A 23,164-nucleotide genomic window follows, 5' to 3' on the forward strand; every position below is an offset into this window, starting at 1 on the left:
AAGAGGCTCCAAGCTGTTGCTAGAGGTTGGTCGCTCTGATCCAGCACCCAGGTCAGCAGATAGACACAAAGGTAGGTGGGAGACAAAAATCTAGACCTGGGGACTTAGAAGATATTCACAGGCAAGGAGTAGGGGGCCCATGATCAGTTTTTTTCTGGGAAGTTCTGGTGAGATTCCAAGGTGAGTCCTATTTTAGGTTGCCCTTAAACATTTCTGAAGTTTTCCTTGTGATATAAAAGAATGAAAAATGATGCAGAAAAAGCTGTCAGACTTGATCGTTGATAAGCATCTCAATTACACTAGACCATTAGACTGTCAGAGACAGCTTGGGTACGGCGATATAGACCAGGTGCCTGGGGTCCTGGCACTTTCTCTCTTTGAAGGTACAACTGTTCTTTTGGAATTATAGCCAAGAGGTGAACTATGGATTTCTTTCTTTGATGGCTAGAGGCTTCTTGGGGAGGAAGAAACAACTGTGGGCATTGTCACGGAGAGCCCCACTTCTTCCCTTCCCTTTGGGGCCTGAAGCCTTCTTGGTCTAATCTGTTCTTTCTTTTCTTTAGTCCCTTAGGTTTTCTGTGAGTTCAATTGACGAGCCTGGCCGGCTATGTCTTTGATTTCTCCTGAACAAAAACAAGTGCCCTCCCCCATCTGGCTACCAGCTTGCTGACAGAGTTGGACTTTAGCTCCTGTCCCAGTCCATCACAACGGGACAAACATAGTAGAAAACCTGATCCCTCTACCCCCTTCCACCCACGGTTTGTGTAGAGCTCACAAGCAAAACAAACTTATTTTGAACACTGGGGTCCTAGCACGCTGCCCTGACAATCATTAACCTGTGCCGCATAGCCAGCCCTTCATAAGGCTCTGGGTACGACCAGCCAGCATGGTCCACTGCCTGCGGAGACACACACCCAGCGAGCATTGAACACTGCACACGGCCGTCTGCCCAGAGAGCTGTGACCACCATTGCCACTACTATCTACTCAGAAAGTCGTGACCACTGAGCCACTGCTGCCTGTCCAGAGCCTCATCCACAGCCTGCTGAACCTGGTTGCGATGCCCGAGTTCCTAACTGTTGTTTCTTGGCCGTTCCTGATTCTCCTGTCCTTCCAGATTGGCGTGGCCGCTGGAGCCCCCCAGCCATGGCACTGTGCTCCCTGCACTGCTGAGAGGCTGGGGCTCTGTCCACCCGTGCCCGCTTCGTGCCCCGAGATTTCTCGGCCTGCAGGCTGTGGCTGCTGCCCGACATGTGCCTTGCCGATGGGTGCTGCCTGCGGTGTGGCCACTGCTCGCTGCGCCCAGGGACTCAGCTGCCGTGCGTTGCCAGGAGAGCCTCGTCCCCTGCATGCCCTCACCCGTGGTCAGGGAGCCTGTGTACCAGAACCTGCTGCACCCGCCACGAGCACCTTGTCCAGCTCCCAGCATGAAGGTACTGCAGCCAATCTCTGCCTCTAGATCTCTTGGCTGGAACATACGTGCTTCCTAGGCCAGTAGAGGCCTATCGTAAACTTATAGCAGATAGGGCAAAGGCACTCTTGGCCCACTAAGAGGTTTAAGCTGTTATAGTCAAATAAATCTCTCAGTGAGGGCCATCCGTGTGTGGTCTTACCCAGGAAACATCCTGGAAGGGGTGGTCCAAGCCCCCCATGTAGAGTGGAGAGTTGTGAAGAAAGTTCGCAGATTAGGTAGTTGTGATCCTACTCGGTCTTTCAGTGGAGGTGGAGGGAGCTATGGGGCTGCCAGGTGGGTGGGGTGCTGGCTCAAGCACCTCCCGCCTCCTCCTGTGGGTTCTGCCCTTGGCAGTTCCAATGGCTGGAGGGTCCAGGAAGGTTTAGGATGGGAGTCCTCCTGCTGCCCCAGGAGGTTTGCAATGTCCTTTGTAGCATATATCCTGCCACGCCGTATGTGCTTCCCAGATGTTTACAGAACATAATGTGAAAATTGAGGCCCAGACCTTCACTTCCATTCATCGCGATAGACAAACAGTGTTTGATGTGTACATTGCCTGCTAGGAGTCTGACAATCAGGCTCTTTCCTGAATTTAAGCCCTGGTTTGTTTGTAGTAGGAAGCTTGGAAAATGCCTCTTCCTCTGCTCCAGCCCCTATCTCCCCATCTGGGCTGCATGCACGTCCTGTGTGGGTGTGGAGGAGCCACGTGGTTCCATATTCTGATGGGAAGCTGTACTGCAGGCATCTGAGCCTTTCAAGTGAATGAAGTTAGAGCTACCCCAATGGTCCTGAACAATGGCCTTCTCCCTGAGTGGGGGGTGGGCTTTCGCCATTGATATCTGATGATGGCCTCCTCTGTGAGAGGCCACACAAGAGGTGACTTAGTGTGTAGGAAAGCAGGGCTCCCAGAAAAGAGGAGGATGGTGGTCTAGGCGGGGAAGGCTACATTCTAGAACTTTCTTCTAACTAAACTATACCTGTACTGGGGTCTTACTAGACTCTTTCTGTGGGGTGGAGAGGAGGGCTGAGGGGTCAAGCCTCACCACTGATGGGCTCAAGCCTTGGCCTTAGTCCTTGGTGTCTTCAGGATTATATCCTACCCCACTCTCTCTGCCACCCTGGAATATTGCCTCACCCCGGAATATACCATTTTCCCAGAAAAGAATAGTATAGCTATTTGGTCATACTTGTTCCCAAAGAGTCATCGGTGAAAAAAATCTGATTTCCCCTGACCATTATCGATCGGTTTTAAGGGCAAGAAGTGAGTTGGCAGAGGAGTGGCACCTCCAGGGGCTCATGCATATGTGGGGTTTGCTTTTCAGAGGCAAAGGCTGCTGTGGTCTCCGAGGATGAGCTTTCTGAGAGCCCAGAGATGACAGAGGAGCAGCTGCTGGACAGCTTCCACCTGATGGCCCCATCCCGCGAGGATCAGCCCATCCTGTGGAACGCCATCAGCACCTATAGCAGCATGCGGGCCCGGGAGATCGCCGACCTCAAGAAATGGAAGGTGAGACCCTGCACTCAGACCTTCAGATACATCCATCGAAGTGAAGAGCTTAGTCTAGACAATTTCTAAAGGGCACCAAACATGAGGCTGGGCACAGGCATATAACTACTTAAAACAGGCCATTTTTAGTCTAGGTTTCTTTGTCACTGAGTATGTTCAATAATTGTTACCACCATCAGGCTCCACGATTTTGCCAGCCTTCAACTATGCAGCAAGAACTTCTTTAGTTTACCGGCTAGTTTTCAATTTGACCACTTGGGGGCGACAGAGAACCAAAGGTGGAGAGAAAGTACTGATCCACCCAATGAAGTGGAAGAATAAACATTGTGAGGGGCACTTTAGAATTTCATCTGGAAATTATCCAAAGGAATGCCTTGCTCCACAATCAATATGACATATGTCAAATGCAAGGATGGCTCTTTGAAAAGCTAGGTATTTCTGATGCTAAATTCCATATACAGAGACTTTTCTCCCAGAGTTGATGTGCTCAAGTTATTCAGCAAATAGCCAGGGTCGGGAAGCATTTTGCACCATCAGTCCAGCTCTTGCCACTGAGGAAGGATGAACGTGTCCTCATCCTTTATCCACATAGCCTGAGCCTGAGACCAACCTGTCCTGCATGCAGATGGAAAATAAGGCCTGGATAGGGCATATTCTTTGACTCACAGTCCCAGAATACCGTGCCTAGGTGGTGGGGGCTAGTCCTGCTCTGTCTCAGTCATTGTCTAAAATGATAATTTTCTGTCTCTTGTACTCAAGCTAATATAAAATTATCCTTTTAGGAGCCCTGCCAACGAGAACTCTATAAAGTGCTAGAGAGATTAGCTGCAGCTCAACAGAAAGCAGGAGATGAAATCTACAAATTTTATCTGCCAAACTGCAACAAGAATGGATTTTATCACAGCAAACAGGTAGGTGGCTTTGCTACTGTGTGTTCTCACGGGCTAGCTCTGCTCATCCAGATTCTTGTAAAAGTTCAGGAATTTTTAAAAGTCAAATGATTCATAGGCCCTAATACATATCATGGGTAGCTTTCTGAGATCCAGCCCTGCAGCAGTTGGGAAAAGCTAGTCCTAAGAAAGAGGTAGTGTGATGGACAAGGAGCACTTCAGCCTGTAGGGAGGACTAAGCATTAGTGTGATGGACAAGGAGCACTTCAGCCTGTAGGGAGGACTAAGCATTAGTGTGATGGACAAGGAGCACTTCAGCCAGTAGGGAGGAATAGGCGTCAGTGCCTTCACTCAGATCAGCAGAGATGTGTGTTCCATACACTGACATTCATATTTCAGTTTCTTGCTACTAGAGGAAAAGAACACAGTCGGTGTAGGTCACAGATGTCTTGCGTTTTCTCTTCCCACAAATAAAAAAAATTCGGTAGGAAAATACACTATTGTGCTTTGTGCTATGTCTAATAATAAATGAGATCGAAGAAGTCAAGGCTTAATTTTGATGAAACTTTAGGACTTGGCAAAGTGCAAGATCTGGGATTTCATTGAGGAAAAACTGGGGGCCAGGCCTAGCTATGTGATAGAGGTGGTCATTCAATGGGACCTATTGCTGGGCTCTTTTGCCAGCAGGGCCATGAAGCAGATAATTGTCAAAACACTATACCATTAAGTAGATAATGAGGTCATCATCACACGTGCCATATAGCCAGTGACTCCATTTTGTTATGACAGTCAGAAGGGCATTGGCAGTGCTGAGTCTTAGCCAGTGGGTGTCTGTGCAGTGCTTGGCCTCACTCAGGGACAGGGTGGCCAGAGCTCTCATCTCTTGCTGCTCTTGACCTCAGTCCTGTCTTTTCAGTGTGAGACTTCCCTGGATGGAGAAGCTGGGCTCTGCTGGTGTGTCTACCCATGGAGTGGAAAGAAAATCCCTGGGTCTCTGGAGACTAGAGGGGACCCCAACTGCCACCAGTATTTTAATGTACAAAACTGAAAGGAGTTCTTTTCTTTTTCCGTGTTCACACAAAATATTTAAGTATATAGTATATTTATACTCTGGAGCACACCATTTTATATATGTGTATATGTATATATCCAGGAACTAGTTTTTATACTCCACATACTGCTTGATATATGAAGCTGGTTTGTATTTATTCACTGTAAGTTTATTTTTTCTACACAGTTCTTGTGCTATATTAATTTATATAACATGAAGCTCTTCTCATCTCTGTACATGTAAATACTATATCTCAGCTCTTGCAAAGTTCTGCTTTGAAAGGGCAGAGTGATGCTGCCTAGAACAAGTCAGTCTGAGGCCGGAAGCTTTCAGTGGGTTAGGGGAGGGAGGTTAGCCCACACTCGGAGATTTCCTCATCGTATCACACAGATCTGTGTCTGATGCACATTTGCTGGGAAAGTTCCGATGCTGATTGCGTAATCAAAGCTGAACGTGGAAAGCTGTGTCCGATACATTGTTAAATACACATCTGGAATAAATATTCTATCTGGAAATACTATGAAATCCCAGCTTCATCTTTGCTCCCTCCGTCCGTTTGTCTTCCCTATCACCTGACTTCTGCTCTGTGCTTTGGGGAAAGATGGTGCTTGTTTGCTTACAGAACATCTTGCTCTGACACTCTGTGATTCCATGGCCCCATTCCCAAGCAGTATTAGGCCTCTGCCTGGGCCAGACTAGAGATCCCCACCACCTTGGCCCATCTCCCTTGCTTCCCAGGACCCCCAGCCTCTCCTTTCCTTACCACTCCTCAGATCCAGCTGATGTCACGGGTATTCTGGGGAGCAGTCACTGGATTGTTTGCTTTTGAGACAGGGTCTGACTCTGTAGCCCAGGCTGATGTAGAAGTCACAGCAAGTCCCCTGCTTCAGGCCCCCAGGTGCCCAGGCTGGCCTGTCCACCATGTCCAGCTGATGACTGCTTTTGTTCTCTAGCTTTCTCCCTGCTCAGAGTCTCCACCATCCACCTTTGCCCCAGCACACTCTTCTCCTCTCTGGTTTCCAGACCAGAGCCCTGGCCACCACTGACTTCTCTCCCCACATTGCCTGTTTCTCAAAAGCCCTGGAGGCTCTTCTTGCCTGATGCTTGACCCCCCCACCTTGCTGACGTTCCTGGCCTCTTACACCCTTTCTTTCCATAGCATTTGGTCCATGCCCGAGTATCCCACTCAGGCTGCCTGCTGCCCTTCCTTCCGATGTCTGACAGGGAGGCTGGAGCCTCTCCTCCATGTGGGCTACTTCTCCAGGTGCCATAGCTACTTTTGTGCTCTTTACGAACATCCTGGCCAGTGCTATACCTGCTGCCTGGCACTTCTATGGAGCATCTAACTCCTTGTCTAAGCCCCAGTCTATGGCTGCTCTCCTCTGTAGAACTCAGCGATCACATGACAAAGCTAATGGTCTGGGCCCTAGAAACCTCAAACGCAAGGGTTTTCCTGCCCCACACATTCTGTCTGCGTGTGCATGACCATACCTGGTTCCTAATGGGGTACTGTGCTCAGAACTCAGTCTTCATGGCCAAACAGCAAGCCCTCACCCACTGAGCCATCCCCCTAGCTCTCCCCACACCCTCGCATGCTCCATACGTGTCCCTGATCAGCTCTGATAGAACCGCAGCTCTGTAACTGGTGATCCCTGCTGGAGCTGGCGGTTGTAAATGTGCACGAAGCAGGATGCAGAGTCCTTTGCCTCAGCATTTCTATCCCGAGTGAATCCTGACTCAGTTTTATAAAATGGAACCAGTCAGGGAAAAGCACCACCCTAAAGCCATCCTTCTTCACAATAAGGGGCGTTTAAGAGGAGGGGACAGCCTGACCTGCAGGCCTATTGATCTTGGGGTCTGGGTGTTGTAACTAAGAAACCATGTTATAGGATCCTGTGCTCCAGACCTGAGCTTCTCCACCAGCGATGTTCACCAGCAGTCCACTTCCCTCATGGTAGCTGGATAGATCTCTGTCACCCACCAGGGGCTCTCTGCTGTGTTTGTTGACTCAGACACGAGGACCTCAAAATAGTCATGAGAGCCCTATCTTTCAGTTTAGTGAATTCTCCATTGGGTCCTCTGGTAGAATCATTGGACCCAATATCTCCAGGTCAGGGCATAGCATTGTGGAGACAGAAGGAAACGTTTTGTTTGTGTTGTCCTCTGTTAGTGGTGACAGGTGCATGCTGGGAGAAGGAACACAGTGGTGGGTGCCAGCACTCCTGCACTGTCAAGCCTTGATGGCCATACTAATGGTTAACAACATTTAACCCAAACCAAGTTCCATTCTCTCTTGGCACTGTGGCACCAAAAACCAAACCAAACCAAAACAACAACCCCCCCCCGCCCCATAAAGTCCCCAAACAAAAAACGCCCTCCCCCAAATCAAACCAAACCAAACCCCCAAAATCCCTGGTTGCCAATTGAGCTTTGAAGGAATATTTTACTTTATTTTTTAAAAATTTATTTCTTGGTTAGACAATAAGAAGTTGGTGGGAGAAATAGCTCACAGATCAGTTAACAGAGAAGAATGGGTAGCCTTTGAATTAAAGGGGGTGGGTCTTAGCTAGTGAGCTGGAGGCTTCTTAATGACTTCCAGGTCTATATGGCATCACATATGCCTCAAACAGGTTTTGTCCAGTCCTATCCAGAAACAATGAAGTTCCTCATGTCTGCAGGGACTGGTCAGGTGGATTTGTCTCTGAAACAGAGCATTGGATAGCAAAAAAAAAAAAAAAAAAAAAAAAAGCAGTTCTCAGGTTTGCAAGGGTCTTTCCCTGGCAGCAGCTTTCTATGGTCCTTTTATGAACACACTATCGGTTTCCATCCTCAATATACCATTGTAATATGGTAATCAGAGGCACTGACTGGCCTGACTGTGAAAACTGCATGCTTTAGCTCAGGGGACTCGTGCATTGATAAAGCCAGCAGGGGAGTATGTCTTTTCCAATGATGCAGTGTGGGACTGGCACATACCTGGCCAACAGACATGAAGCTGAGCTAAATCTCAGTTGATCTGACTTTCATAGGCTCCTCCCTGTGGTCATGCTATACACCCCCAGATCTCCAAACACCCACACAACTAAATGCTGTGACGTCACCATCACTTCAGATGTCTGTTGGACGACATGGCTCTAATTAGGCAATTGGTTTGATGTCATGGTCCTAGGACACACTTGAGTTATTTTGGCATGGGACTGTTATTTTAAAACCAAAGTGACTGAAGCAATTGCAGCATCCTTCGGGGTTCTCCCCTTTTTCAGGACTCAGCCCATGCCCCTTCTCCAAGCACAGTGGTGGCAGAAAAGCCAGTGATCTCATTCACCTCATCTGCATGGGGAAGCAGGGGCACCGACTGGAAAGGCAAGGAAACAACAAAGGTTGTCATGGAAACAACCTAGTGAGCTGCTTTACCTGTCTAGACAATAGCTGCCAACATAACCTAGTGGACCTGGATATTCCTCTGCATGTGGCCTGGTGTCGCATGGATGCCAACCAAGGCCACGACAACTGTACCACTGAGCTTCTGGTTAGACATGGAGTCAGCTATGGTATCTATTCATGTTCATGACAGTTTTCTACGTCTAGAGTATTTTGTCCTCTCTGAATAATCTCTTTAGTGACTCAAGATCCAGAAACAGACAAAAGGGCTTTTTTTTTTTAAACGATAAAAACTTTATTTACTATTTATAAATACATTGCAAGACAAACTTTTCAAAAATACATTTTTCCCCAAAAAACTTAATTAAAAAAATAAAGAAAAGCTGATAGGCAGGCAGAATGTCTTGAGATTCCTTTGCGTTCTCAAGGAAAGCTCTGTACAGCGCATGTCCACCCCGTGGGATGCAGTACAGTCTCCTCCCACCCTGTGTTGCCAGACCTCCTCGGCCTCGGCCTGGGGGAGAGCAGCCCAGCCTCCAGACACAGGTTCCTTTCCTCAGCGTGTCTGCAGTTATATCACCTAACATCTCTAACACTTTATCTAGGATTATCTAGTACAGATTCTATTATATCTTGGCTATGTTGTATACAATGTTAACAATTAAGAACGTACTTTGTCTGCATATATGCGTGAATTATAAAGAGAGTTTGAGAAGGACCCCAACATCAACATACAGGTGATTCTCTCCGTGCTCTTACCAGGCTCTCGGACAAGCCACTTGAAAAGAAATCTTCTGTGTTTTTGAAAAGCTGCCTCCCCTCAGCCCAACCTCACAACAAACTATATTTTGAGAAGCTGGACCAGAAAACATTGTTTTTTGAAGTCATCTGAAGAACTAAGTGCACCATTATTTGTGACATCTCTGAAAGTGGAGTCTGATGTTGCTCCTCCCACTTGGGGCTTTCTGCTGGGCCAAGTCATCAGAAAGATGCCTGACAAAGGAAGGTCCTTATCCTTGTCCTTATGGGCTCCCAGAGTGCCCTAGAACATTCTCAGTCATTTTTAGTAAGAGAGACAACACATACCCTCTCCCACAGTTCCCAAGTAGATCAGGCCACTTGCGGATACAGGGCCAGGCCCTTATTCAGAGATGGCACAATAAGGACCATGAGCCTCAGGCGTATGCTTCCACATGTCCGGGTCACTCGGTTATGGGTTTCCCCATTCTCCATAGGGCCTGCACTTATTTACAGGGGATGGAAAGAGGATTTGTCTATATCAGCCACGGAACGTCTGAAATCAAGAAAGCAGAGGGCCAGCAGCATTGAAGCCCGTACTGGGTGGGTGAGTTAGGGGGCAGATGGCATCCGGGGCCTGGAGTACACGAGTGTCTCTCATAAGAAGCAACAGGAAAATTCAAACTGCTTTTTGTTGACTACTGGGAAGTAGGAAGATGATCAAGTTCACTATTTAAATGACCAGAGGCATTTCAGAAATCTGTCTAAACTTTGGTTTGTGTGTGTGTGTGTGTGTGTGTGTTTTGTTTGTTTTTACTCAGTTCACCACACACACACAAATATATATATATATATGTATAAATCAAGGCTGTAGCCAGCTGCTGATCATGTTGTTGGCAGTCTTTTGTGCAAAATAAGGCATATTTGAGCTCCACATTATCTAAAAGGAAGAAGAAAGAAAGAAAAGAAAAAGAGTAAGACATACATTGAAATAATTACCTCCAATCCCTTTCGCTCAGCATGAGGGGGTGGACCTCAGTCTATTCTTTCTCACCAAACAAACACCATCAAATACTTTCATTGTTAAAAAGTGCTATCCATAATTAGAGTTATTTTTCCAACTGATGAGGGAAATATTCTAAGTAAAAATGAAGTCTTTTTCTGCCTATGAAAATTGTCTTGAGAAAGCAAAGCATATTTATTCTTTCCCATAATTCCTTACTGAAAGAAAACAAGAATGCTAAATACAATAATATTCTCCGAAATGGTGGTTTAGAATATCAGTGTTACATTAGTTTTATTAGATTTAAACAATTCCTTTAAAGGTCATACTAATCACAAACTAATGGAATATTCTAATTTTCAAAAAAGTTTATTACAACAAAACTAGGGACATCTCTAATTCAGAAAGCAAATAAACCAGGTTCTCCGGAAGAAAGCAGTGTGCTCTAACCCTCAGGACTACTGCGGATAAAGTTTTATTTAAAAACCTCCATAGTGCTTGCTTGCATATGAAATAGTGCATATTTGAAGTCATTTAGAACAGAGCTGAGAGCTTTTGAAGCTACACTGAACCTGGTGTCTGTCCTTGAGGGTGTGGTTAGGATAAGGACTTTCTTCTCCCTGAACAAACCCCTTTATCTGCCTCTCTTTGGGCCTGGCTGCAGCTCCTGGGCCAGCGAGCCCAGGATGAGGGGTGGGTACCTGGTAGCCATAGCTGCTCCTAGCAATTCCCCTTAACCTCAACCACTTTCCGAAGGAGCTGAGCCCGGGGCCAGAACCTCTGGCTTACGTGGCACGGAGCATCTACTGGCTCTGCACGCTGAGGCAATGTACGTCGTCTTTCCCCTTGGTGTCGTAGCCTGGCAAGGGCTGCCCATACTTGTCCACACACCAGCAGAAGCCCCGCTTTCTGCCTTTGGAAGGGCGGCACTGAGGGAGAGAGAGACAAGACAGGGACATGAATATCATGTGTACTGACTAGTTTTATGTCAACTCACCAGACAGAAGCTAGAGTCTTTCGAGAAGAAAAAACACCAGCTGAGAAAATGTTCCCAGCTGACTGACAAGCTGACAAGCCAATGATACATTCCTTGATTGATGACTGCTGTGGAGAATGCTATGCCTTGGCAGGTGGTCCTGGTGCTATCCAAAAGGAGGCTGAGCAATCCATGGGGAGCAAGCCAGTAAGCAGTACACCCTCCATGGCTGCAGTTCCTGCCTTGAGTTCCTGACCTGACTTTCTTTGATGGTGGTGGATTGTGATATCAAGCTGGTTTTGGTTGTAGTATTTTTTCACAGCAATAGAAACCCTAACAGACACCGAGGACAAACTGGTAGCTGGGACCCAAAGTGACTCCCCAGTGTTGTTCTACTGGGCTGAGGCAAAATTATGATGGCCATGGCTCCTGCAGAGCCACCAACGTGTCGGTGGTGGTGTGCATCCATGCACACCTGTGTGTGCTGGAGCCTCTCTGGGGAGGTTGGAGGGCTTGGTGAGCTTCCTCTGTGCTGTGTCAGGCTGGATCTCTCAGACCTCGCACCCAGCCTCGTCTGTAGTCTCTCTTTAGTGGACATGTGCTGAACTAATCCAATCAGTGGATAGTACGAGAGGCTCAGGCTCCCCAATGAAGACTGCTGTATAAACACTAGAACGTGGGCGTGCTGGGGTGAGCACTGTTTACTTTTGTCTTCTAGATTCATGTTGTGAACTGCCCAATTAGAAAGCCACTGAGCGACGCATACATGTATCAGAAGAGGGGACACAGTCAGGTGGGCAGAGAGCCACACTGGGTGAGGTTCCTGGAGGTAACCATGAAGCTGATTACCCACCAAGCCAATGGAGATAGCAGAGGACAACATCCCGGGGACCCCACTCACCTGCTTCTTCTTATAGAACCCCTTCTTGTCACAGTTTGGGATGTGGACGCCTCTGGGACTCAGCACATTGAGGAACTTCAGATGATTCAGTGTGTCCTCCATTTCTCTGCGGCAGGGACCCTGGGGATACAATTATTGTTTTGACAATGTCACAGTGGCCACAGGACCGTCCCAAGAGGAATGTGTGGTGTGCCTCACAAGGGTAATAACCATCAGCCTCTGTCTCTTTTGCTCTCTCCAGAGTAGACAGAGGATCTGGAAAGTGGTCTAAGAATAGGCCAGGAGGCTTTGGAAAACCCAGTGAGTGAAATCAAGGCAGCTTGGGGGAAGTCCACGTCTTCTTCTGCAGGGCTCAGCACACGGTTTACTAGTGTGGTTCACTTTGAACCTCCCAAGAGTCTCTGAATGGGAGGTGGGGCCTGGACTGCCTACCTATGAACCAGGCCCCTGGGACTTGCTGCACAAAGACTGTCTTGGGGTGTTTCCTATTCCCCTTGCCCCCAACTAAAGGAAAAGTTCTCACGTATTCTGTCTCCCGCTTAGACTCGGAGGAGAAGTTCTGGGTGTCTGTGCTTTGAGACTCATAGTCAACTTTGTAGCGCTGGCTGTCCCTGGCGTGGCCTTTTTTGATGACATCCATCTTGGCATGGAGTGGATGGAACTTAGAATCGGTCACTCGGTGTGTGCTGGGGACAACCTGGCTTTCCACACTCCCAGCATTGTGGTCCTCCTCGGACTCACTGGTGTTTCCTGGGAGAGAATATGGGTTAAGGACATGGTTAGTGCTGACAATGGGATGATAACCTTGTCAGGAGCAGGTCAACCTACAAGGCAATGCCATTCAACAATTCTTAGTATGCTAAGAAAAGGACAATTGCAAAAGCATTCTAGAATACCGCCTGATGCACTGTGACTGCCTTACTTTAGGAAGCCATCAATTTGAAAGTCACTCTGTGGAATGTGTTTCTGAAACAGCTAGCTCCAAGCCCTTCTTCCATAGAGGAGAAAGCAGCAGGCTCCACCTGCTACCAGCAGGGGGCAGTCATGCCCCATGGGATGCTGCTGTGAAGCTGACCAGAAAACAGTACTCCAAATGTGCTTCAGCCCTGGGCACAGTTGTTGGGAGGTGGGGGTGGGGGTGGTGAGGGCTGTGTGGGAAAAGTATATTTCATTCTCTACCCATTGTCAACAGCACACCGTTCTGGGGATTCTGTCATCTGTCTGCTCTGGTTTCATGTTAAATATCTCACTTCTGGGACCCATAAGCAGACATGCTAGAGAAGTTTATTTCCGAGGAGCTTGTACATCTTTCAACTTCAAGGTCCATGTGGAGTCTGTGTTTTGGGTGGGAGGGGCATCTTCTTGGGTGCACCTCCCCCCCTTCAGCAGTGGCGCACACAGAATACGGATAGCACCAACGTATCACCCACAGCTTAGACCTCTAGGTGCTGAAGTGTATTCAGTCCTTGGAGAAGGGGAGAGGGGAGGCGGGAAGAAAAGCCTCCTAGCTTCCATAACCCAAGGTGCTAAGGGAGCCGGTCCTAACTGATAGGAACGCTGGAAGGTGAACAGATTAATAGAATCTAAGTATGTGTCTAAATCTGTGGCTGACCACTCCATTTGCAGTAAGATATCCCCCCGCCCCAGGGGGGACCCAAGGCCAGATAATTGGCCCCCAACTCTCAACTCTGAACTTTACAGCTTTAGGTTTAAGCTTCAGATCATGACCATAGAATTCCTTCCCTCCTGACAAAGGGACTTTAATAGCTTTCCGAGCATGGCGTTCCAGTTGGCATCTGGTTCTGAATTTATTCTGTCCGAGTGCAAAGTTCAGGGCCCCAGCTGGCCTCTCGTTTTGATTTGGCCTCGCAGGAAATGCCAGGCTGAGGCATCCTGCCCACGAGGAAGGTCTGGGCCTCTGGTTCTAGGCCAAGAGCTAATGCTCCACTTGGTAGAAACTCTCGGAGGTTGCAGCTTCTCCCATCTCTCAGAGGAACTGGCGTGCAGGATCCCAGAAGGCCTCTTGCCCAAGGAGCCTCAGTTTCTCATCTACCAAACAGCTCCCGAGACTCCGCTGCAAACCCTCAATGAGCTCTGTGCCTCCTCAAGCACAGATTCCTCGGGTCTAGACTAGCACCTGGCAGAGGAGAGCCATAAGTCAATTTGTAGACTTGGTTTCAATTTGCTTGAATCTTTGTGGGTTTTTTTTGAAAGTCCAGGGACAAAGAAAATGCTAATATGTAAATGATCGTTTTTGTATTTATCTTCCAAGAAGCTGAGTAATTTCCTAAACTTCCTTTTTTTCTTTTTGTTCTCCTTAGACAGCTGACTAGAAGAGAACTATTAAACAGGGAATTGTGAATTGTGTCACAGAACTATAGTTGTTTCCTTCAATGGATATTGAAGCCTCCAAACTCCTTTGTAATTAAAGCTCATATCAGTTTTTACTACAGTGTTCAACGGTGACTATTAATAGAGGTCACTAAGGCTTAACTCAAAATAGCAATGTTGGTATTTCTTAAGATTGCTTTTGGTATACCACAGAATGCACTAGAAGTTAAAGACACACAGGCAAATGGCATGATTTTGCCTTTGTCTGAGTCAGCGAAACAACTGGAATCTTGCTTTGCCAGGAATCCAGTGCTTCTCCGGGATGAACATACCAGGACTTGCCTGTACCCGGGAGTGTAGGTCAGCAGCCACAGAAATCATAAAGAGACTCTCTACCCAGCTAGCCCTGGTCCTGGGGGCTTGATCTGCACCATCTGCCAGCCTGGTGTGGGAAACCGGAGAATTCTAGCCTTCAGATGTTCAGGGCAAGAACTTGACTCACATAACTAAGCGAGACTGGCTAGGAATGCGGGCCATTTAAGAGCAACAGCTAAGAATGCTGGCCATTTAGAGCAACAGCTGCCAAATCCATTTAAATATGCTTCTTTTTTTGTTTTGTTTTGTTTTGTTTTCCTTAAAGGAACAACGGATGCCCTTAGAGTGACTGCCTGCATGGTAGGGCTTGCACCGGGAGAGGTAATTGTTAAACGTTTGCATTTTTCTCATTGGCGCTGTTGCTGTCCCCAATGCTGCTGCTGCTGCACCTAGGTCGAATTAGAAAGAGTAACATTCCTGGGTCGCACTTCGCATTTCTAGTCTCTGCTCTGGCAGGGAACCGGCCTGGGTCTGCATTCTCTGCACTAAATGCAGTCTCTGAGTCCGGAAGGCGCTGCTGCAGAGCATAGGATGGCGCCTACCGGGCTCAAACCTTATTGCAGCTCCTGGTGACACTGAGCAGTTTTGAACTTTAGGTTTCACAGTCTCAAAGACACCAGTGCTCTTAATTTAATCTCGTTAGTTTTTGGATAAATTGGGACACAATCCTGCTTTGCCAATCAGCCCGTGCAAATGATAGGATGTTTCAAGACAGTGTGGCTGTCTGCAAACACCTCCATGGTCCGGATCCAACCCGGGATTCCTACACTCAAGCTTCCCTGGGTTAGACGCGCTCTTCCCAATTTATGAGGAATGAAAACCCAGGTCAACAGCTGGGTTACATAGACCTAAACCTAGGTATCCCCGCTCAGCGAGGAGACTCTCCAGTGACTGAGATCTGTCCACTGGCAGTCCTCCTTGCTACCCACTCGTTCTGGCACTGAATTCTACCTATTTTCACAGAGTGCATTTTGCAACTTACAAGAAAAGCTGCACTTTGAGAACCAAGCAGGAGGAAAAATGGCTTCGGTGCCTCACTCCGCCTCCCAGGGTCCATTTTCCAACTAATACCTTCAATATGAGCCAAGACAAACATCTGAAGATACACTCCCTGCCACTCTCGTCGGGTCCCAGTGTGTTGCGCGTGGCGCACGTGGCAGGGACAGCTTACCTGGAGCAGGTTGGGAGGGGAGGTAGGTGCTCAGGCTGCCTGCAGCGCTGGCGTTGGCGCAGAACCCGCGGCCATTCAGCAGCGCCCTCAGCGGGTACTGCTCCGCGGGCCGCGGCTGGCAGCGGAGGCCGGAGCCACAGCGCTCCGTGTAGACGCCGCACGCGTCGCCTTCGCGCAGCGCGCAAGTCAGGCAGCAGCCGCAGCCGGGCTCTCGCACCAGCTCCGTGCACGCGGGCGCGGTGGGCGGAGGCGCGCACTGGGCCAGCGCACGCGCGTCGCACGGTTCGCAGCGCACCACGGGGCCCGCGCCCACCGCGCCCGCGCCAGCTCGCGCCACCGGCGGTCCGCGGAGCAGAGTGAGGGCAGTGAGCGCAGCCGCCCAGAGCGCGGGGCGCGCGGGATGCATGGCGCCGGGTGGACGGCTCGGTGGAGGGGAGCGGAGTGGAGCACGCGGGATGAGGCGGCGGGATGGGAGCAGCGAGCAAGCAGGTCCTCAGCGCCCAGTCGCCGCTCTAAGCTCGCATCTGGGCAGCCTGGGCGCGCAGGCCGATATATAGAAGCCGGGGTGGCGGAGGACACGCCCCGGAACGGCGAGGGTGGGGGGTGGGCCGGCGCAGGCTGGGCTCCGGGGCCCGCGCCTCCCGACGAAGCGGGAACGAGGACGGGGGCGCGCTGCGCGCGTCTTCACCGGGCACCTGCTCCCTGTGCGCACGCCCTGTATCAGGGCCACCTCTTCACGGGGAACCACGGGCTCTCCAGGCCACCTTGCGTCTCTAGAGTCCCAGCCCCTCCATGGACTCTGGTCTTCTCTTCCTTCAATGACTCCCAGCCAATTTGGCGTCCGGGACCCTATAGCCCCTCCCCCTGGATGCCTGGCTAAGCTGGCCTTTCCAGGGATGGTTTATGTTTGGGAAGCTGGCCCGGACCGATTCAGCGCCTGTGTACTTTGTAAAGTTCCCGCAATGGAATTCCTCGTGTAGGGTATGCTGCATTAGGCATTTCCCAGAGAGAACGCGCAGATCACTTTGAGGTCTGGAGAGCCTTAGAGCTCGAGGTTTAAATCTGCACCACGGGCCACTTGAGCTCCCAGAGTCTCAGCACCGCACAACCTCACGTTGACAGCTATGGGTTCAAAGGATTTGCTTTTCAAGGAGGTCGGAACTCAAAATACTCAAATACTTCGTTGCACTTTCCCAGATAGGACTGAGGACAGTTTTTTTCTTTTCTTTTTCTTTTTAAAGATGAGAAGTTCCTCTAGTTCTTGTTTGGGGGAATCTTTTTAGCGGATACATCTGCGTTAAAATAACTACTGAGACACTGAAGCATGATTAGTAGCCAAGCAGCCCTTAAAATGAATACTGTTCACGAGTTTTAGTCATCGTTGGACCCCTGTACCAACTTCTTCTGATGTGCTCCAGTGCAGACTGGAGTTCCTGCTAATCCGTTCATTCTGACTTGAAATCCAGGCGCAATAGCGCTGCTATTGAGTTCTTTTGTACTAGTCTCTTCAAAGTCTGCACGCTCCTCCTATAGGTGACCAACAGAGGACGCTGGTGGTCCAGAATTGAATTGACAAACTTCGCGGTTTATTTATTTATTTATTTTAAACAATTCGTGGATGAGCAGTGGGAACTTGAGAGACCGACTTGGAAGGAGACTTTCCTGGATACTCTTGAGTTGTTTACCATAGGCTGGAGAGATTGTCTTTGGGGAGATCTGTGGAATTTTATGCAGGAAGCAAATTAAGACGACTTCCCCCATATATCCCTCCGTCTATCGTGTATATCATATCTGGTGAAGTGGACATTCATCCACCTGCGTGTCTTTACATCTCCCTGTATCTGTGGCTCTCTTCCCACATATTTATATCCCCTTTAAAAAATTATGTCTTAATTTTAGTAAAATTTAGTTCTCCCTTATTTGATACTATAAATAAGAATGATACAATTTTGGACCTTTACAAAGAAAAAAAAAATATGAGACACGTGAAGGCCAGAGCTACATGGTAGTCGGCCAAGGCACAACACCCCCAGTTTTTGCATTATTTCTTCCTCATAGAGTTTAGGTTGTGGCTAGAGTTAACACAGTCTACCAGAAAGGATCCCAGTTGTTCCTTCTTTTTTTCCTATGTAGTAACGCTGAAGAACAGGGCTTCTGACTTCATAGGAAAATTGAAAGAAAAAAATCCCCTAGGGTTACACTTGTTCTTTAAATAACCACAGAGACCTTGACTCCAAAATTAGAACAAGGTTTAGTATCAAAAGTGATTCTAGATGTGGCAGGCCTTCTTTCTGTTCGATACAATGTTACCCACAGAACCAGTCCAGCACTTTTACCCAGCTTTATCACCAGGCTAGGAGACAGGGGACGCCTAGAGTGAATGTCTTCTTGGAAAAGAGAAATCAGCTTGGTTCTCTTCACAATAAACTGAGCTCTTCCATTCTTCCTTTGCAGTTTGAGAAATGGGCGCTTGCTCCAACTGGGACTCCTAGGGGGCGCCAAAGCGCCAGGCCTCCAACCGAGTTTAGTAGCATCTTAGAGATTGCACAGGATTGGTTAAGTGTTTTATATCGACTGTCATCTCATTTATCATGAAATCTTGCACCAGCCAAGTTCATTCGTGGCACTGACATGAGGGGAATTTTGTTTTAACCTTTAGCTGTTTTCTTTTGACAAAACTTCAGGGCACCCTTTCCCTCCACCCAAATGATTATTTCAAGAAGGATTTGGATGGGAGAAAAATGTAATTTTATGTTGACATGCTGTCTAATTATGTCAAACTTTAAAACTGGTGTTTGTGGTTATGAATGTAGCACGTACAATGGGAAAGATGTGTTGCTCCCCTGTGATGGTACTTGGCATTCAAGTGTGAATAATGATAGTGGGCAGGAATCTCACCTTTGTCTACCATATCGGTCTTTCCTCTTCTGCTCAGGGATGGCCAAGCAAGCAGAGAACCTCAAGTCCTTAGCACTGTGGACAGCAGGCTCCAGATATCTCTCAGAATGTGACTGGCGTGGCTGTCAGTCCTACTGACCATTCCTAGCCTTTGGTTAGAAGGTGCAGACTCCCAGGGGCAGGTGATGCTGAAGATCTTTGTTTCCAGGACTCAGTGTGACTCAGCCTAAAGCTTGAGAATTCCCTCCAGGGACAGGTGGTGACAGGAAGCTTCATTTTCCTTCCCTCAGGTCATCTGCTGGCTGAACCTCCCAGAATTACATAGTCCAGACTTTATAGGGACCATTAGCTGCCAAAAGTCATTACCACTAATAGCACTGCAGTTAAGTTACCCAAAGAGCACCACTAAGCCATGTACAAAGGAGACACAGGCAGTCCAGAGGAAGTCAGCAGAGACCAAAGGCTCATGTGCTGTGTAGCCAGAGAGAGCCGAGGGGCCTCACAAGTGTTGTTATCCCAACAGAGGAAGGACAAACCTACTCAGGTTAGGACAAGCTTCAGAACAACGGCACTGCTGGCATTTGAGTCTCACAGAGCAGAGAGGCCAGCAGAAAGGGCACAGGAACATAGAGAAACACTTAGAAGAGACAGTGCTGGCCTTGGAAAGTGTATTGGGGAGTAGGTGGGATAGAGGAGACAGCGTCGGAAGGAGTTGGGAATCTTCAGAAGTAGTGTTGTCTGGTTTGGCCGAGGTTGTGGTGGTTTGAGTGAAAATAGCTGCATGTATGCCTGTGTGAGAGTTACAGGCAGTTGTGATATGCTGGGATTTGAACGCAGGTCCTCTGGAAGAACAGTCAGTGTCCTTCACCACTGAGCCATCTCTCAAGCCTCCACAGCTGGGTCTTAATGTGGTATTCCTAAGGTAGGAGCAGGGGCTGTTTTTGACTACAGTTGCCTGCCTTTGTATCCCTTTCCCCTCACTGGACTGCCTTGTCTAGCCTCAGTAGAAGAAGAGGTTCCTAGTCTTACTGCCCAGTGTCTCTTTTTCTGATGTAGAGCTCTTGGTTCCTTCTCCCACACCATTTTTTTCCCTGTATCCCATCATGCTTCTTGCCATGACAATAGTGGACTAAACCGCTGAACTGTAAGTCAGTCCCAATTAAATGTTTGTCTTTATTAGGGTTGCTGTGGTCATGGTGTCCCTTCACAGCAATAGAACAGTGACTAAGACAGAGGTGTACGGCAGGCTTCTGGGGAAAGGGATAAGACATGCTCTGTAGAAAAGACAGTCGTTTTGGGGAGACTCTTTTTCGCTCTCTGGAAGGGTGCTTCTGCTTGGTATAGTAATGTCCTGGCTGCGATGGTTTCTCCTGGGCAGTTTTCTGTTCAGACAGCCACAACAGCATCCATGCAACCCTACGCAGGGACAGACATGTATTTCCCGCCATTTAAGTAAAGGCAGTTCCTGTCTGCTTCACATCTAACTGCTAAGCAAGTCACAATGTCAAGAATAGCACGAGCGGCTGGGAAATGGCTCAGAATACACACGAGGATAGTGCTGGCTCAGGTGTCCCCTCCCTGGCTTTCTAACATAAAGCAGGTTCCTAATCTTTTTGTATAGGATGTAGTGGTTTAATAGCGTGGCTAGAAGGAGTGATTCTAAGATACATGTTGCCTGGTGAGCAGGAAGTCAGAGCTCATTTATGTGTTCTCCTCACCTTAACAAATTTAAATGTGAACTTTTGTTCTTAAGTGGGTGACAGCTCACAGCCCATAATGCCTTGTCTCTTTGTTTCAAATGACAACCTGCTCACATTTTTTGTTCCCAGCCTTGGAGCACCATGTATTTGGTCTTCACGAAGACATAAATTTAACAGGTTTGTCTTTGACCAATGAATCTAGAAACAAGGACAGCTTTGTGTGTGTGTGTGTGTGTGTGTGTGTGTGTGTGTGTCAGGGTTTTCTGTGTAACAATCTTGGCTGATAGCAGCAGGGGATTAAGGAAAAAAACTTAATTATCTGAAATCTTCTCTCAGGCTCAAGCCAGGTAAGAGGCTTGGAGTTCTTTAACTCTTTGTGAGCCAGAGAGAAAAGAAAATGAAAAAAAGAGAAAGTCAAGCACATACATAGACATATATGGATACATAGACATATATGGATACATAGACATATACTTTGGCTGGACCTGACAATCTGTTTTATCAATTCCACAAATGTTCATGCATACTTACACGCATACTCATATACCTACACACGTATGTATGTACATACATATAGACAGACAGACATATATGTATATCCACTTGGTGGATGGAGCAGAGCCCCAAAAGCCACACTTTATTTCTTCTCTCTGGTCTTTTTTGCCTTCCTAAACAAAAGTTCTTTCTAAAATTACCTCATAGATGAAATGTTACACAAAAAATGTTACAGAAGGATGTTGATAGTAAGTTCAAAGTGGCGTTTCCTTCTATAAGCTCAGTATAAGTTCAAAGCAACAGTTTCATATGGCCTTGCTTTATCATAGTGCACACCTGTGGCTTCATCCTTGAACCTGACCTAGAAGGAATATTTTCCCTTGATCACACATCTGTCCCAAGCCTATGTCTCTTCTTAGTGTAATTGTGACAGCTCATTGTGTTCTTTATTATGTATACTTTACTTACTCTTCTATGAGAAGGAGGCACATTTTATCCTGGATTCTGACCTTATTACATCTTTCTGGCAAATAAAAATTTTCAATGTTGAAATGACTTCATTCAGATTTGACTAGGTTTCTTGTAGTACCAAGATCTTATTGTGCCAGAGCTTCTGTACTGGGTTTAGTTCTCATGTCTCCTATTTACCCGTCTGTGATGTTTCTCATTGCTTAAGACCACACACACACACACACACACACACACACACACACAATTTTTATGTTTTTTTTTTTTTTTTTTTATTATTTGAGACAGGGTTTCTCTGTGTATCCCTGGCTGTTTTGAAGCTCACTGACCAGGCTGACCTTGAATTCACAGAGATCTTCCTTCCTATGCTTCCCAAGTGCTGTGGCTAAATGCATGTGTCACCCAGCCAGGCTTGTCTGTTTAGTGGTGGAGTGTTTTGAAGTGCATTGCTCGGTGTGCATGTATGTGACGTTTCTTTTGTTAGAGTGGACGTAAAGGATACATCTTCTTGCATCTTATTGAGTCTTCATATCTCATCACAAATCACATCATGACATCCATATAACTTATTACTATGGTGCAGAGTCGGGGGTTCTCTGACTGGCTTCTATTAAAGTTGTCCCAGCTCCATCAAATAAATCAGTGACCGCAAGAGCGAGTGTAAGCCTAGAGTCATTAGACTCATTTGAATGTTTCCTCAGTCACCGAGGAACTTTTGGGTTCTGAGTTTTCTTTGTTAGACTATTTTAAGTTATCAATAGACTCTTCGAAAGTCTGATGATGCAGTTTTATGTTCATTCACACAATTTGCTTATGATATTTTCTTATCGTCTTCCTTGGACAGGATTTGTGATTGAGGCCTCTTTTATGTGGCATTCGTTATTTTGCTCTCCTCTTCTCTGGTGAACAGCCTTGCTTGTGGTTTGTAAGTTCTGTCATTAGTTTTTCCAAGACCAACTAGTTTTTTAGGAATGAAATGGGCTATTGTTCTGTTGCTCATTTGCCATTTCATTAGTCTATGTTCTCATTTTATTATTTCCTTTTTTTAAAAATATATCTTATTGTACTTTAAGCTTTGAAGACAGACGACTAGAATGTTAATTTTTATTTACCTTTATTTTAAAAACATACTTTATTTTTATGTGTAGCAATATAGTTTACATATAAAATAATACTAAAATAGAATGTTCAGTTATAGGCTTAAACAAAAATTCATAAAGGGGAAATGAAATGTTAATTTTTAGTTGTTCTTTCTGACATGCACAATTAAGATTAGATTAATTTCCAGCTAAGAGATATTGTAAATTATAGTCAAGTTTTGATATACCGAAATTTCAATATTTTCTCTTATGTTTTTGTCTTTGACCCAAATGATATTTAGAAATATATTTCAAAGTTTTATGACTATGAAGCATGGCTGAATATCACTTTGTTATTCATTCCTGGTGTGAGAATGCTGGGCTGAGAGGATGCTCTCTGTACCTCAGTTGAGATGTGTAGTCCCGGTGATTCGAAGTCAGCTCCATCTTTTATCTTCAGGTGTGTTGCGGTTTTATTTTATTTTAAAATTATAAAACACAATATGCTGGTTTTAAAAAAAAATCTTATTGCTAAAAGAGCTTGGTTTGGGGCTGTAGATCATTGGTAAGGAATTCACCTCCTTACATGAGTTCAATTCCCAGCACCATGAGAACAGCAAAAAGCAAACTATTTTTATTTTGGAGTTATCAGATTTCTTCTCAAACTTTGGATGTGTTTTTGTTTTATTATATCTAGGTCCTGAAATTAAATACATACAAATTTAGTGTCTTTCTGGCTTCTCAAATT

At 46.9% G+C, this 23,164-nt stretch overlaps 2 protein-coding genes across 2 annotated transcripts; one reads left to right on the forward strand and one right to left on the reverse strand.

Moving 5' to 3' along the window:
- Positions 1–856: 856 nt before the first annotated feature.
- Igfbp1 (insulin like growth factor binding protein 1) lies at positions 857–5,420 on the forward strand. The gene is made up of 4 exons (XM_021176614.2): positions 857–1,432; positions 2,775–2,959; positions 3,742–3,870; positions 4,766–5,420. The coding sequence occupies exons 1-4, from the start codon at positions 1,060–1,062 to the stop codon at positions 4,895–4,897; spliced, it is 819 nt and encodes a 272-aa protein (XP_021032273.1). The 5' UTR covers positions 857–1,059; the 3' UTR covers positions 4,898–5,420.
- A 3,131-nt stretch (positions 5,421–8,551) lies between these two features.
- Igfbp3 (insulin like growth factor binding protein 3) lies at positions 8,552–16,313 on the reverse strand. Its single transcript, XM_021177050.2, has 5 exons — positions 15,777–16,313; positions 12,423–12,649; positions 11,900–12,019; positions 10,812–10,951; positions 8,552–9,959 (listed from the first exon to the last, which is right to left on the reverse strand). Exons 1-4 carry the CDS (start codon positions 16,180–16,182, stop codon positions 10,826–10,828), a joined length of 879 nt encoding a protein of 292 aa, XP_021032709.1. The 5' UTR covers positions 16,183–16,313; the 3' UTR covers positions 8,552–9,959; positions 10,812–10,825.
- Between the last annotated feature and the right edge of the window lie 6,851 nt (positions 16,314–23,164).

Source organism: Mus caroli, chromosome 11 (assembly GCF_900094665.2).
Source record: "Mus caroli chromosome 11, CAROLI_EIJ_v1.1, whole genome shotgun sequence".
In the NCBI taxonomy this organism is placed as follows: Eukaryota; Metazoa; Chordata; class Mammalia; order Rodentia; family Muridae; genus Mus; species Mus caroli.

What these genes read in the sequence shown, in the direction of transcription:
- Igfbp1 (XM_021176614.2), top strand. Translation starts at nt 1,060, where the DNA reads ATGCCCGAGTTCCTAACTGTTGTTTCTTGGCCGTTCCTGATTCTCCTG. An exon ending in GTCCAGCTCCCAGCATGAAG is followed by an intron (nt 1,433 to 2,774) that starts GTACTGCAGCCA and finishes TTTGCTTTTCAG; the next exon opens with AGGCAAAGGCTGCTGTGGTC. An exon ending in CCGACCTCAAGAAATGGAAG is followed by an intron (nt 2,960 to 3,741) that starts GTGAGACCCTGC and finishes TTATCCTTTTAG; the next exon opens with GAGCCCTGCCAACGAGAACT.
- Igfbp3 (XM_021177050.2), bottom strand. Translation starts at nt 16,182, where the DNA reads ATGCATCCCGCGCGCCCCGCGCTCTGGGCGGCTGCGCTCACTGCCCTC. An exon ending in CTAAGCGGGAGACAGAATAC is followed by an intron (nt 12,020 to 12,422) that starts GTGAGAACTTTT and finishes TTGTATCCCCAG; the next exon opens with GGTCCCTGCCGCAGAGAAAT. An exon ending in GGTTCTATAAGAAGAAGCAG is followed by an intron (nt 10,952 to 11,899) that starts GTGAGTGGGGTC and finishes TCTCTCCCTCAG; the next exon opens with TGCCGCCCTTCCAAAGGCAG.